At 45.4% G+C, this 15035-nt stretch overlaps 1 protein-coding gene across 12 annotated transcripts in view; it reads right to left on the bottom strand.

The window, feature by feature from the left end:
• Window positions 1-14353, bottom strand: part of BIN1 (bridging integrator 1) — an 88750-nt gene extending 74397 nt beyond the window's left edge. For 2 of the 12 annotated variants that reach the window (XM_030951876.1, XM_030951883.1), the window contains exon 1: window positions 14136-14353. In XM_030951876.1, the coding sequence (XP_030807736.1) occupies window positions 14136-14219 (84 nt within the window). In that variant the 5' untranslated portion in view covers window positions 14220-14353. The remainder of the gene's footprint in view (window positions 1-14135) is intronic. The other 10 variants (XM_030951877.1, XM_030951886.1, XM_030951879.1 and 7 more) reach the window with 7 other exon arrangements.
• Window positions 14354-15035: the final 682 nt, after the last annotated feature.

Below are 15035 nucleotides of genomic sequence, written 5' to 3'. Positions count from 1 at the left end.
CTGCCCACCCAGGGATGGCAGAGCATCCAACTGCTCCCATTTGGCATCCTGGACTCTGCTCCTTACACCATGGCAGAGGGCTGGAGCTAGGAAACATTGAGGTTTTAGAGCAATTCCAGTTTAGTTTCCAAGATTTGGCAGGGCAGAAAGATCTTTTATTTTTCTCCTGTTTTATTCCAGAAGACTTTACTGGGTGCCTCAAACATCACCACAACTCACTGGTGACAGTTTTAATGACACAGCTTCCCACACAGCACCTTACTATCTGTCCCCTCAAGTCCTTCAGGGCAGAGCAGTTCCCCAGAGCTGCCTTTTGGTTGACTTTTTCCCAAGCAGACTGCACTGTTTTGCCAACTAACAAGTCTGCCAGCTCAAATTCACCTCCTGAGCACCTCTCCCTTCTTTCCTCAAGTATCCATTAACTCCCATTAATCCACCCTCCTGGATAATCAGAGTAATGCTCTTTAAACAACACAGGGCAAAGCCACTCTCTGTCTGCAGGTTGTGTTAGAGGGCACGGTGACCCTGCAGGTAACATGGTTTGGAATATTATGCTCCAGAGCCTCCAAATAATCCATTTATGGAGAGGAGACCCCAGAACAGGACATGACTACTGCAGAAGAGGCACTTTTGCTGAGTCTCCTGGCACACTCAAATACACCTGCCTAAACAGCAACTTACTGCAGTCCTAAAACAAAGTGTTCCCTCCCCTCCTCCAACCACCCTGGACAACATCTCACCTAATTTAAGAGTGACATTGGATGAATCATTTCTGTCTGTATGAAAGAAAATCACCTTGAGAAGAGCTGGCAGCACGATTTCCCCCTTCTTTTCTGATAAATTGTCCAGGTCATCAGCATCCACACTGTACAGAATTGGTAAAAAGTCAGTACATGGGAACACCAAAGGAGAAGACACTGGGACTCTTCACCATCACAAAAATCTGCTTTTCTGACTCCCTGACCTTGGAGCAGGAACTGAAAAAAAGGCTTTGGCACCCATTGCAGGAGAAACCAAACTGGTGCACCATGAACCAGCAGAAATGGAAAGCTGCTGTTAGCACCTATCAAATACCTTGGAATTAAGGTGGCAGGGAACTGTAACATCATTTAATTCTCTCTTTTGTCCCAGGAAAAGAGCCAGTGAGATTTCATTAGTCGGTGAGCTGTATCCTCATCCCTCATTCCCCCTTGTGTGCAGTCACAGCCAGCTCACCACATGCATGAAGAGGCTGGAAGGAGGGCAGGTTTCTCACCCATTCCTGCCAGCCTGAGGAGCTCAGACTCAGTGAATTCAACAACAAGGATAAAGACAAAATTTTTCATCCAACAGTAAAAACTGATTTTTTGCTGCCTCTTAATATTACAAGCAAAGCAAATTAGGCTATGACATTAACATTAAGGATGTGGCTGCTTACATAAAAAACCCTCAAGTGACTTTCAGAAGGGACTGAGATGTAGCACTAACCTCTGAAACTGCTCCAACAAGAAGAAAAAGGCCAGTGCAAGTGGGAGACTGGCCCAACAGCACTGCAACAAAAAGCCAGCCTTGGAAATAGGTGAACATCAGTTGTCTGACCTAAACTGAAACCTGAGTAGAAGCAAAGATCTATCTTAAAAGCCTGTATTCACTGTTGTAAGAGAAAATTAATGCACCTTCTATATGTCTAATATCAGCCTTTATAAGGGTCCCTTTTCTCTAGAAAACAGCCATATTTACAGTTTAGGAAAAGACAAGAACGGATCTCCAGGATGCAAGTTATTTTCCTCAAAGCAATCTACAGCATATTTACAGAAAGATACAAATAAACCCCCGGTTTGCAAGCACTCTCTGCAATGGCCAATCAGTTAGAATGAAAGGTTCTTCTACCTACATAACCACAGGCCCAAACCAAGCATCTCCTCTCCCACGGAGGGTATTTAGAAACAAGACAAGCCTCGAGAGGGTGAGCTGGCTGGGGCCCCTGGTGTGTGTCTAGTACTGACACAAATCCTGACATTCCAGGATTTTTTTATATGAAGATTTTAGTCCCTTCACTATGTTTAACATTTTAGGTATTTTCTCCCTCCCTCTTCACCCCCAGTTTTTGCAGTTTAGCTCCATTTGTCAGTCAAGTCTAAATTAAGTGATGCTGCAGCAGGAGTGGGGCTGTGACAGACAGCCTGGAAAAGCAGTTCCCAGTCTCCCTGGCAGGATGCTTGGTCTCTGCACTCTCACTGAGGTACACTCACACACTGGCAATGCACCTCAGTGCCTGCCTAGCCCGAGGCCACCCAAGCACCTTCAAAAGCAGGTTCCTCTTCAAGGCTCCTCCTACATAGTTGATTTATCTTGTTACTCCTCTCTGTCTCATTTCTTTAGGTCATTTTGCACCCTGCAGCTACAGCCCAAGCACTGTGTTTGTACTCTAGCATGAATTCAAGGGTTGGTTTTCAGTTACAACCAACATTATATAACAAACTGAAAAAAAGAATTATTTCCTCCTTTTTTCTTTCTTAAATATATCTATGTTCCCACCCCCCATCCATCCCCAAATATTTGACTGATATGTCATGTTCCCTGCAGGTCTAACTCACTGTGTTATTTAGTGGACTTTTTTTCTCCCTTCTGTAAATGAACAAGCTTGCCTTGCTAAATAAAAGCTTATTATGAAAAAAAAAATATTGGGTTTTATTTATTTTTCTTTTCCTGTTCTTTACAGATTTTAATAGTTAAAAAGAAAACATAGATCTTTCCCTCTCCTATTCTTTACTCTTCACACTCCCTGTCCCCCCCACACCCCCCATTTATCTCTAAGGACATGAAAATGTCCTGCTTTTTCACCACCCAAGCTTTTGAGAATAAAAACAAATCCTAGCAAATGTGATTTAAACTTCACTTCCAATTTTTTCTTCATCGAACCCCCCCCCCCTTCAGTCAGGGGTTTCAGAGAGTCAAAATAGAAGCTAAAGAGAACATAAAATTAAGAGGTTGTGTGCTAGCTACAGGTCTAGTTGAGCTGAGCTGGGACAGGGCCAAAGCTCAGGCACCATCCCACTGCCCTGTAGTCCTGTGCATTGCTTGTCTTTTCCCTGTTCCCACACTTTTTGCTGCTCTCTAGTCCCCCATCCAGAACTTGCCATCAAAATCTACCTATGAGAGGAGAGATTTGAAAGAAAACCAGGTGAAGCAGCACAGCCAGAGGGCTGATAATGGAGCAGCAGAATGCAGAACAGAGGAGGAAAAGGTGCAGCCAGAGATGACACATCTCAGGGGCAGAGGTGGTTTGAGAGTGATGTGAAACAGCTGCCCCAGCAGGAGTAGCTGGGTCAGGTTAAACTTCAGTCTGTAAAGACAAGATTGTATTTAGGGCAGGCAGATGGAGACACAAAGAAAGTGCTCCAGCAGCAGAAGACAGGGCAGCAAGATAGCTATTCAGAAGTGGTCACTTCTCCCACCAGAACAAACCCAATGCCAGAAGCAGGCATCTGCCTCAAGAAGTGTGGGAGATTAGTAATATTAAGTGCTTAAGCCAGAGTTTTCAGACTTTGAATGCTTTAATCTTGACACCTTAAGCAGATGGCCCAGTTCCTGAAGTGCTGAAAACACAGCTCCACCAGAGGACACAGCTCTGTCAGGGTCAGCCTCAGTCTGTCATGTCTGGGGTGCACAAAGTGCACACAGGTACCACTCTACCATCACTATCACTGCCCCAGAGACAGACCAGTGCCCCCTCAGCTCCTGGGTGTGCTGGTGACACCTGGCCATCCTCACCACATGCTGTTGCATGCCCCATTCTTAACTTTGGGGACAAATTTTTTCTACTTGGTTTGCTCTTATTCAAAGCAGGCAGCTAAAAATACTGCATCCCTGAGTTCATGCTATTCAACAAAGCAGAAACTGGAGAGGATATGTATTTATCAATACCCTGAAAATAAAGGAGGAGGAAATTTCGGTCTCAAGAAAGCAGGTAAATTTCCATCCTCCCTTCTGTCTGCCCCAGCCTTAAGCAGACACCAAAGAGAGACCAAAAAAAGTGGCACAACTGTGGAGCTCCATCCTAGCTCTGTAGTTAATAAAGCCAAATGGCATCATTTAATTCAGCTGGCATCAATGTGACATTCCAGGCAACAGGACTTCAGCAACATCAATGTCTATTACTTGGGTAGGCATTTAACATAGCTTAATTAAACCCTATCTATAGCCAACAGTAACACTAGCAAGAGGAATAGATAATATAAATAGTGTTGTTTGCACAAATTCCCCTTCTCAATTCCTCTGCCTCCTCCTCTGCAACACTCATTTTAAATGCTGATACTTTTGCATGAGGTATTTTTACACAGGCCCTGATGCAGAATGAAGCAACCAAATCAGGAAAACATAAAAGGCATTTGAGGCCATGACTGAGCTGGAGAAAGAGATAGAGGAGCAGGTGCATGCTAGGAGGGAGGGGGCCACAGAGCTCTTACAAGGCCAAACAATGCCAGAGGGGGATTCCAGAAGGGACAGGCTGGATGCAGAGCCCTTAGAGGCCAGTACAGCTCCTTCACAGGTTCACGACCACCTTGCTGAACAACAATAAGAGTTTCCCAACTGCAGGACAGATTGGGAACACGAGGCACACACAGTGGGCACAGGAAAGACACAGGCATCTGGATCAGCTATTGCAATTCCCTGAGCTGGAAGGTGATAGCTGCAAGGATCAGCCATGGGGGATTCAGGAGCAGTGCCCTCCAGGGCCAGGCTGAGCCACAGAATGGGGTTTGTCCCATCAAAGTGGGAACATATGGATCCAGAGATGATCAGCTCCTGGTCCCTCCCTAGCAGCTTTTGAACAGCTCTTCTCCTTTTCACCCAAGAGGATTGCTTTTCCTTCAGCACAGCTGAAGGGCAAGGAACAGTAAATTAGAGAGCCAGGCTTGATAGGGCAAGTCCTCTGGCTGTGAATGAGTGCTAAATCCATCAGCTTCTTTGCCAGAGCACTTATTAACAATCTGGGCCACGCTGGTTTTGGAGAGGAAAATTGCCACAAAGCGCTCCCCAAAGAGCCTCCTCAAAAATGAAGGCCTCAGCTGGAGACTCAGGACTGCCAGCTCAGGATACTCCAGCTGAAACACCCCAGCTCCAAGTCACCTTCATCCAGCACGACAAAGCAGCTCTTGTAACCTACTGCATCCACAGCCTCACGGTAAGGGCATCCAGCCCTGATAACGCACACTTCCTCCCTGAAGTATTTATGGCCACCAAGGGTCATGGAATAAGGGGAGCAAAAGCCTCCAGCTTGGCAGAAAGTTCTAGTCTGGCAACTGACTCCAACATCCATTCACAGAGAAGTCCCAGACCATGAGCAATTGGGTGCAGCACACCATTCCAGCTCTGTGACTGATGGATAACGTCACCCCTCTGACCTTCTGACCCCCACCACAGTCAGGTGAACAAACCCTACTGCCCCAGCCCTGCACAAAAACTGCTCTTCCTCTCCAAAGAAAGACAATCTCTTTTACCACTTTCTTCAGCTATTTTCGCAAAAAATTTACTACTCAAAAACAATCCTGGCTTTTGCCTACAAAACCACCCATATCAAACTTCTGCAAAAGAATCCAAAAAACCTTTTACGTCTTTTGGAATACACTTTTACTGAAACAAACCAGAATCATCTTTATTAACTGAGACTGTCCAATATTTACATTGGAATTGTTTCAGAATAGGGAATGGCCTTTTTTGGCAATACATAATGCAATCACACTGCAGATGCTAACACATAATCATACTGACTGCTTGCATGATGTAGGAAACATTATCAGAGCGAGTACATCCTTTTAATAGCTCAAGTTTATTAATACACAATTAAGCTTGGCCTTTCACAATGGCTGCCCAGTCTAAACAGACAAAAAAAAATCCCTACTATCCCTCTACTGCAGAGGTCAGTTCAATACATTGAAGAATGGCCATTTCACTCCTCTGCTGAGGATACTGTACCTAAGGAGTGTTTCAGTCAGAAACCAAGTGTATTTCTCCATCTGAATGATTTTACACTCTCCTTGAGCACTGTTCCTCTTATGGAAGCTGCCATCTCTCTCAACAGAATTTTTCCAAAAACATATTTTCAAGCAACCTTTGAAATATGCTGTCCCTCAGTACAAATAACTCAAACCCCTTTTGTGCCTCATGTGTCAGACTCAACACTTGGACCAAGGGGTCACGTTGCACCCACAGTGGGGAAAGACAGTAGCCCTCCAACACAACACTTTACTGCCTGAAAATTCAAAATTAATGAGCTGAACATTTAAATCCCAGGAAAGGAATTTCCTGCATTTTTTAAAGCAGACTTTTTTTTTCCCCTCAAGGTTTTGTCCACTTTTTCCCCACAATGACTGTAGAAGCAGGAATAAGGAAATAAGGTTGGTCCTTGCACACTCAAGACTCACAGAGCTGGCAGGATCAAGACTTAAATAGTTCTATCAATTTACAGGAATGCTTAACTTTACCTACAAGGGTACTGGAGAGCTACAAGACCAGCATATCTGTTCAATAAAAAGATGCAGAGATCTACATTTTCTTCAAATGTCAGTCTTTATACCTCCTTGGTATAAGTTTGCATCTGTTGCTGGCACCATTCCAAGTAAATCCAATGGGAAGAATTGCTGTTTCACTCTGCAAATACCATCCAACTCAGTTCTGAGTCAGTTAAGTCACACATTATTGTTCCTGGCCTGATAAAATGTGCAATCAAGCCAAGTAGTACAAAGGAAAAAAAAAGTGTAAACACTTTTAGCTGTGTTTTCAAATAGTGTAGTTTCTGTACCATTGAAGTTCCCTTTCCATCCCTGCTGGCAAACAAGCATTCAGCTCTGTCTAATACAGTTCCAAAGCAGAGTATTAGCAATTGCCCAGTGAAAAATGCTTGCACTTCAGCTGTATCAACCTCTAATCTCCCTCCTGAAGAGCTAACTTTGAAACAACTGAGAAACTAATGTGGCTCTTAAAGTTTAACAAAAAGTTCTAAACCTATTTAAAATAAACAAACCAAATATGATCAATACAGAATTACAAAAAAAAAAAAAAACAACCAAAAAGATAATTTCAGAACAGGTTACCAGCTTTCTGAAACTGCCTGTCAAATCCTTGCAGAGAGGGCAGCACTCCTGCATATCAAGAGATTAAATAGAGCCCATGGTTTTCACAGAGGGATTAGTTGCTGTTAAGCACTGCTTTCTCCTTATTGCTGAAGTTTGCACTCTCCATCCTGCCTGGCAGCCTATATTAAGAACACATTGCCACCCAGACTTCTTCTTTCTTGTGAAGAATGGGACAGAAAGAAAGGCAACACTGTCTGGCTTTCAGGACTCTCCCAGCAGCACTTCTGTGGAAATGCTGACTTTCAGAAACTTCAACCTCTCAGCCACAGGTCTGAGTAAAGCCCACTCCAGCCCAGCCTAAACAGTAGAAAATTCAATGTTGCACGTGTGTACTAGCGGAGATCTGAGCAAACACAGAACCTATTCCTCATTTCATAAAGCTGCTTCACAGTGACTCTGTGAGACCTCTGTCTACGTCTGTGAATGCCCCAAGCTCTGGGTTCCAAGTTTGCCACAAAATGCAACTCCCTGCTCTGGCAAACCCTTCCTGAATGCAGGCTCCCAACATAACAAAGGAGAAACCCAGGAAAAAAAGGGAGAGAAAAAAGGAGAAAAAAAAAAATTAAACAACTGTCCAACTTCAGCAGGTTGAAGAATTTATATTCCCTTCTGTTCGTTCAGATCATAAATCTACAAATCTAAAGAGAACTACAAATCTACAGAGGTACTTTCTAAGTAGCAGCTAAGAAACAAAACTATGCAAGCAAGCTGGCATGATGAAAATATAACCCAAACAAAAAAAAATACTCATCAATCCTATTTCCTGCTAATAAATACACTTCAAGTTTTTCTCCAGGAATGTGGCACAGGACTTACCCTGCAGTACTTGCCAGCTTTGTGAAGATCAAATGGCTTCAGAGGCTAGGAAAGTGCCCAGGGAAACCTGAACAGTCTGAGGTTCACCAGCCACTTGGATGCACCTGCTGAGCAGACACCTGACAAGATTTTTTCATCCCCTGTGCCACTGCCAATAGCTCAGGCAAATTTGCAGGGGTTCCCCTCTCCCATTCTGATAGTATTAAGTACTCAACTAATACTATATTTAAAACTGATTTTAACTAGCAAGAAAATGGAAATTACTTTCTTCTCTCTCCCAACCCCTTCCTGTGAGAGATGTCCCCTTTTAGATCAGCAGAAGGGACATCAGAATGGCTCAGGTTTGGTGGCACTCATGCATTCAATATTGTAGTTGCTGGAGAAATCCAAGTAAACAGTTCCTCAAGAGAAGGCTAAAACAGCCTGAAGTCAGAATGGACCTTTTTGCACTATTCTACCTGCCAGCAGTGCTCCAGGGAGGCTTTATTAATATTTAATGTTTGTTCCCATCTCATTGCTCTGGGGTAGAGAATGCACAGTCTCCTGGCCAGCATTAATACAGTCTTACCCCATTAGAAGCTGCTGGTCTGCACACCCTGAACGGGCCAGCCCAGGTAGGGGCTGAGCTGTGGCCAGCTCAGGGTGACAGCCCTGCCTGCTCTGCTTGGCAAACTGAGTCTGGCTTTGTGAGCAGTCAGGGTGCCAGCACAGAACCTCTGGGAAGACAGGCTGACCCCTCTGTGCACAGGTAGGCAGCCAGGGCTGTAAGATGATCCTTGCAAAGCGGCAGAACTCACACCACGGGCAGCTCAGGGGTCTGGTCACCATCACAACAGCAGAAAAAAAATAGCCACTCTAACACCTGTTAACCTAAGGGACCCTCTTGTCATTCCAAGTGTTTCTAGGACCAGAGCTTTATCATACATTTGATCCCAAGCAACAGGGTCTTGTCTCTCTGTCTAGAGAGTCATGAACAAAGGAAAACTTGTGTTATTCCCAAAGGCCCTAGTCCAGTTAGATGCTGAACATCTCAGGCTGCACCCAGCTTTCCCCAATGGCTTGGCTACAGCCATGTGCAAAGAACAATCATGGTGTTGGAAAGAAAACAAACATCTGTGCCTGGAAATACAAACCCTGCCTAACAGCATGCAGGACAGAGGGAGAGGCCAGACAAGCTTTGATGTCACCCCCTGAGAGATGAGATCTGTAACACTCTGCATGGCCTAGAGCTTCTTTAAAAGTCCACAGAGAAAAAGATCTTCCAGATCCTGCTTCATAAACCTGATCTCACTGTTTGCAAGACTAGAACTTACAGGGAAGATAAAATGACAAGGAATAGGGTTGAGCCTTTTCCAATCAGAAAATTCATCCATCCATGAGATTCTGCTTCACATAAGAAATCTGTTGCCAATAGCCAGACAGAAGGGCACCTTCAGCACAGCGCTGTAAGTGCCCTGCCAGTCAAACCATTCCATGGGCAAGGAGACATGTGGAGCCTGGTTTCTTATTTCACCTCCTCCCTGTACCATGCAGATTATCTGATACCAGTAATATAGTCTGAGCTCATACTGGAATCATCTGAACATTAGGGGCATTAATTCAGATCTTCCTGCTGTATCCAGTGCCTGTTTTCCAGCAACCTTTAGGCATGAAGTACCTTTGAGACTCTACCCATCCCCTAAGCCCTGCATTCTTAAGAAAGCAAGCTAACAAAGTAAAAAGCCCCATCTTTGTCATCTGGGGAGTCCCTCAGAAAAAAAAAAAACACATCAATTTTCCTGCCAGATCAGTAGGCAAACAATACTTGTAGCTCTTCAGGCTATTTGTTCTTCACTGGCACAAGAAGGCAGACTGCCACCAAACCATCCTACCCAATGCAAAGGCAAGAAATAACCATAGAAGCTTTGCAGAGACAGAAGGATCCCAAAGGAAAACCAATAAAGAACTTCTCTCAAGTAGGTAGATGGGTTACTACTTCCCAATAAGAGAGCTTTCTGCATCTACCATTTACATAGAAAGGCTCCCTCCCCACCTGCAGAGTTTCTACAGAGCAGGGAGCCTCTGACAGGTGAATCCTGTAAACAGCTGTATTTAAATTTGCTTTAAGGTACTTGGGTATTGCTCACTAGTATGGACTCTCACCTGCTTCAACAGGGCTGAAATTTTATTCCAGGTGTTTCCTTCTGCAATGCTCCACCTCTTGGAGCTTGATTTAGAAGGACAAAAAATGTCTTATCAGGGCAAACTCAAAATGCAAACCATGCAAACCCAGTTCCACCCAAACCGCAACCTGTGAGACCAAGACTGCAGCGCAGCCTCCTTGGCCTGTGCAGCCAGAGGAGAGCAGAACTTTGCTCTGACAGATGGTTTAACCTGGGAAAACTTCAAACACATGTGGGTAAACGTCAGTGGAATTAACAAAGCCGAGAACAGGAAAACAAAGTGACATTTCATGGCAACAGGCAAGCCGGAGTCTGTGACTATAAACGGCAGTCTATGACCTAAATGTGACCCCCTAACACAAGGGAGTTGGGATTTCCAAACTAAGCTTTGCCAGGTCCCACGTGGAAAGCAAAGCCTTCCCCTTTGGTCGGGGATGGAGAGGGAGGAAAGGGGATGCCTTGGTTTGTTGCTATATCAGAAGAAACCCATGACAAAATACAACAGCCTGTTCATGTCACAGAACACAGACTCCTCATTTTGCCCAGCTTTGTAACAAAAAGAGAGTAAGAGACCACCACTACTACAGGATAAGAATTTCCCACACTCAGTCTAAGCAACAATAAGTTCATTCCTTTCTGCTCCTCTCCACATTAAAAAAAAGCTTACAAGGGAAAAAAGACTTTTTTTTTATTTTTTCTGATGTCAACTTCACAGTTCATCTCCTCAGACAAAGCTATCAACCTGTATGCAACTTAAATCAACAGTTGGTGCCCATATGGCCAGTACATCTTCCCACACTGAACCTCCACCTGACATGCAGAAGGAAAGCAAAGAGCCTGATCCTGTGACAAGGACACTGCCAGCCAAGCTACTAAACCCCAACTCTTTGCTCCCTGAGCTCAGCTCCCTGCTGGAACCACACAGAGTCACCCTCACCCCAGGATGGCATCAAGTCACCAAGATGCTGTTTGAATTTGCTCAAAGCAGAAACATGCACATGCAGATAGACACATCCAGAAACAGGACATTATTAGAGGAAAATGGGAATTGGGGAAACTGGGGAGATTTTTTAAAATATTCCAAAGTGTTAAGATAAAACACAAACTTTAACCAATATAGTGGATTACAGACATACAGAATAAAAAAGAAACTCCATAGCCTCACTGGAAGAGTTTAAAAGAGCTGCAAACACCAGGGTCCCTCTAAGACACCATGACAGTGGGGGCATTACATTTTTTACTCATGTTTAAGAAGTTTAGAATTATGAAAAGTCCAGAGCTCAACAGCTCAGTCCAAAAATTCTTCAGCTAAATTTAGGATTAATAGATCATGATTTCCAGTCTAAATATCCTAATTAGTTGAAAAAGGTGATATGAGTTAGAAACAGTTGCATGAGTTCCTTCTGCAAGGTGCGTTCCTCTGGATAGCAGCACCAACTTATTTGGTACATTTCACTGGACAATTGGCAAATTATTGCCCAGTATTGTACTTGAGGCTGCCTCTGAGTAGAGATGGAGGTTAAATGGGTGTCCATCCCCTTCGTAAAAAGCACAGTCGACCATTCCATCGTATATTTCCTGTGGGATTACTCGAGTGTCTTCCAAAAATAGCCAACAGTTTTGCTGAAAGGCTCAAAACAAACAGCACTTCTGAAGGAATATCTTACATAGTTTACATAATAGGCATCTCAGAAGGGAAAAAAGGATGTGTACAGTGTTTCAATGTGAATTCTGCACTGAACAAAAAGACATCATTCTTTGCTTAGCACAAGGCTGAAATTCACCAGGAAGAAAACTGCTGAGGTCAAAGCCTCAGGGCTCACGTTGACAGGGAGATATTCTCAAGGGAAGTACTTTTTTATCCTTGATTCAAATGAAAATACGATATGGAAAAGGAACAGTCAGCTTGTTTAAACCTCAAAAAGAAGAAGTTCGACCCTAGCCAAAATATATTCACAAAAAAATCTAACATTTTTAAGTTGTTAGCAGATCCACCTCTGCATGCTTGTGCTCACCGTTTTTTTAGATTATTTAACACCCGGTCCTTATCTCCTGACCCACAGTTCACCCTTCCTGCTAAACACAGTAACTCAGTTTATAACTAAATACCACAAGTGTAGAGTGTCATAACCACTGGTGCTTCCACATCACTTCCATTTCAGCTGTATCTCTCCTCACAACCTGAAAGCTAACACTGACATGTATTCCCCAGTGAAAGTCCGTCCTTTATGGGTAAAATACTGAATGCTTCACAAAAGAAGAACTGTTAGAGAGAATCCTGCAGCAGTATGAAGAAGCAAGTCAGATGAAGCTAGCAATGCCATTTTTTTCTTTTTTTTGAGAGCCCAGAGATTTAAGTTGTACTGTATGCATCAGGGTAGCAACAACTGAAGGATCTAAAATTTGTGTTAGCAAGTGCTTTGGGGTGGTTTTCCTTTTCTCCTTAGAGGAAAACAAGCTGTGCTTTTCTCTTCCCAGAGAGACAAACAACTGCTTTCAGATCGTGCAAATCACCTGCAATACACAGCTAACTCTCAATTATTATTGTCATTCCTAGGTCCACAAACACCACCAGAGAGTGAGCAAGGAAGTGAGCTAGATCAACAGCAGACAGAAATTTGTGGAAAATCCTGCTTAGGAAAAGAACCTGTGTGTGTTTGATAAGAGACAGGGCAGGGCTTGGCAGGACATGCTTGGTTCCAAGCTGCACCACTAAATATAATAACTCCATCAGCAGGCCCAGGAGCTCTACCACCTACCCTAATGTTAACTACAAATATGGTTGCCATCTGGTGGCTAACACAGAATGAAGTTTAGCATCTGTGATGAGTTCAAGGTGGACCAGATTCCCTGTCCTGTCCCCTCTGGAACAAAAGTGGGATAAAGAAAACCACAGATGTGGCCATGTTCACTCTTGTGTACAGAGTGAGCCAGGACTTTGCTGCAGTTCCATGCTGGATCCGGTAGTCATTGGGGAATTTTACAAGCAGTCAGACAAGTTCAAGGGATGCTCCTAGTCTCAGCAAGCGAGCTAAAAGTAGTGGATGCAGCATGGGCAACATTAAATAAAAGTGGTTTGGGCTGCCATTCTGATCCAGCAGCATTTTTGAGCAGTGTCAGAGATTGGTACAACGCTCAGGCCAGCACTGCATTTAATCCCAGCCCTTCTAGATTAAATCTAGCTGCTAAAGATAACTCCCAGGGAACACGAGCAGCAGTGGGCAGATCTGCTCGCCCGCCCTCCCTCAAAGATGCACCAGTCCTTATTCAGTCAATGTCATCTCACAGCAAACCACTGAAAACCAAGACGAGCGCGCCCGCAATAAAAGCAGCTGATCAATGTCCCTGCGTAAAACGCCCGATAATCCCGCCCCAGAGCGGGCAGCTGGCATCAGACGCAGCATGCCAGAGAGATGAACAGGAAAAGTATCCATTGCATATTCCTGGCACCTTCTGCCGGCACAGGGGTGGGCGGAGAGCAGCGAAAGGGCTCCCGGGATTCAGAAATCCCCCCCACCCCCAGCAGATCGGCACAATCTTTGGAGGCCGTGTGGCTGAACCACCATTCCAAAACGAGGAGCTCAAGGTCAGCACAGCGAGCAGCGACTGTCACGCGATGCTGGTGAAGATGAGGGGCGAGTGTCCGTCTCCTTTCCCTCCCCATCTTTGAGGTTACGCACTTAGCGCTACGGCAAAACACAGAGCCCCTCTCGAAAACGCTGCATAGAGCGCAGCCTAAATGCCACAAGGAAAGGTCTCCTCCTGGCGAAACAAAAAGCATCCGCGGATCCAGCCCGAGCGAGCGGCGCTCCCGCTGCCGGCCGGAGCCGATGCCATGTTTCCCCGAGCCCGCAGCGCTCCCGCGGGGACACCCGGCATCCTCGGGATGCCCAGAGGCCCCGGTTCCGCAGGCAGGGAAGACAGTGCCACCCCCCGCAGGCCCCCACTGCCAGACCCATCCCTGCTCCGGGCAGGGCTGTCATCCCCGCGGTCCCCGCTCCCAGCCCCGCATCCCGGGGATGCCCCCCTTCCCCGCTACCTTCTCCTGCGCCCGGGTCAGCTTCTTCTGCACGTTGCTGGCGATTTTCCCGGCCGTGACCCCCTTGCTGCCCAGCTCGGCCATCTTGCCTGCTCTTTTTAACGGGCTGCGAGCGACGGACCGGCAGGAAGGGGGGGAAAACCCGGCGGGCAGGCGATGGCCCCGGCCGTCACCGCCGCCGCCGCCCGCCCGCCGCCTTTTAAAGGGATAGCGCTGCCTTACAGGGACAGGCACGGGGGCAGGTTCGGGATGGATTTCCCCCACCCTGCCTCATCCAGGTCCCCGCGCTGCCCGTCCCAGAGGAAGCCAGCAGGGTGGGAAAGTCCGGGAAGCATCACAAGGGATTCGTCTTAGATAGTAAAATGAGTTTGCTGCCGTCTTTCATCCCGCAGCAAAACGCCACTCTTGTTTTAAGGGATCTGTGCCACTAATTGTTATCTCTGCTTGTCCAAATTCATAGGACAAAGGTATTTCCAAATTACTCCTGGATATTCACAAGCACAAAGGGAAATTTAATTCCTTAAGGAAGGGCACCTGGAAATTAATCAAACCCCTGATTTTAAAAGATGACATGAAATTTCAGAAGATTCCATCCTTTGATTTTGGAATTATTAAGGTTGGAAAAGACTCTCATGTAATTGAGTCCAGCCATTACCCCAGCATCAGTGCTCACCACTAAACCATGCCCCCAAGTGCCACATTCCCCCACTCTTTGAACACTTCCAGGGATGGTGATTTCACCATATCCCTGGGCAGCATATTCCAATGCCTGACCACCTTTTCAGTGAAAAACTTTTTCCCAATATCCAATCTAAACCTCCCACAGCACATCCTGAAGCCATGTCTGCTAGTTCTGTCACTTGTTACCTTGGAAAAGAGAACAATCCCTACCTTGCTACA

Source organism: Camarhynchus parvulus, chromosome 7 (genome assembly GCF_901933205.1).
Source record: "Camarhynchus parvulus chromosome 7, STF_HiC, whole genome shotgun sequence".
NCBI classification, from domain to species: domain Eukaryota; kingdom Metazoa; phylum Chordata; class Aves; order Passeriformes; family Thraupidae; genus Camarhynchus; species Camarhynchus parvulus.
The sequence above is the reverse complement of the archived record's forward strand: the minus strand, read 5'-3'. Positions and strand labels throughout refer to the sequence as shown.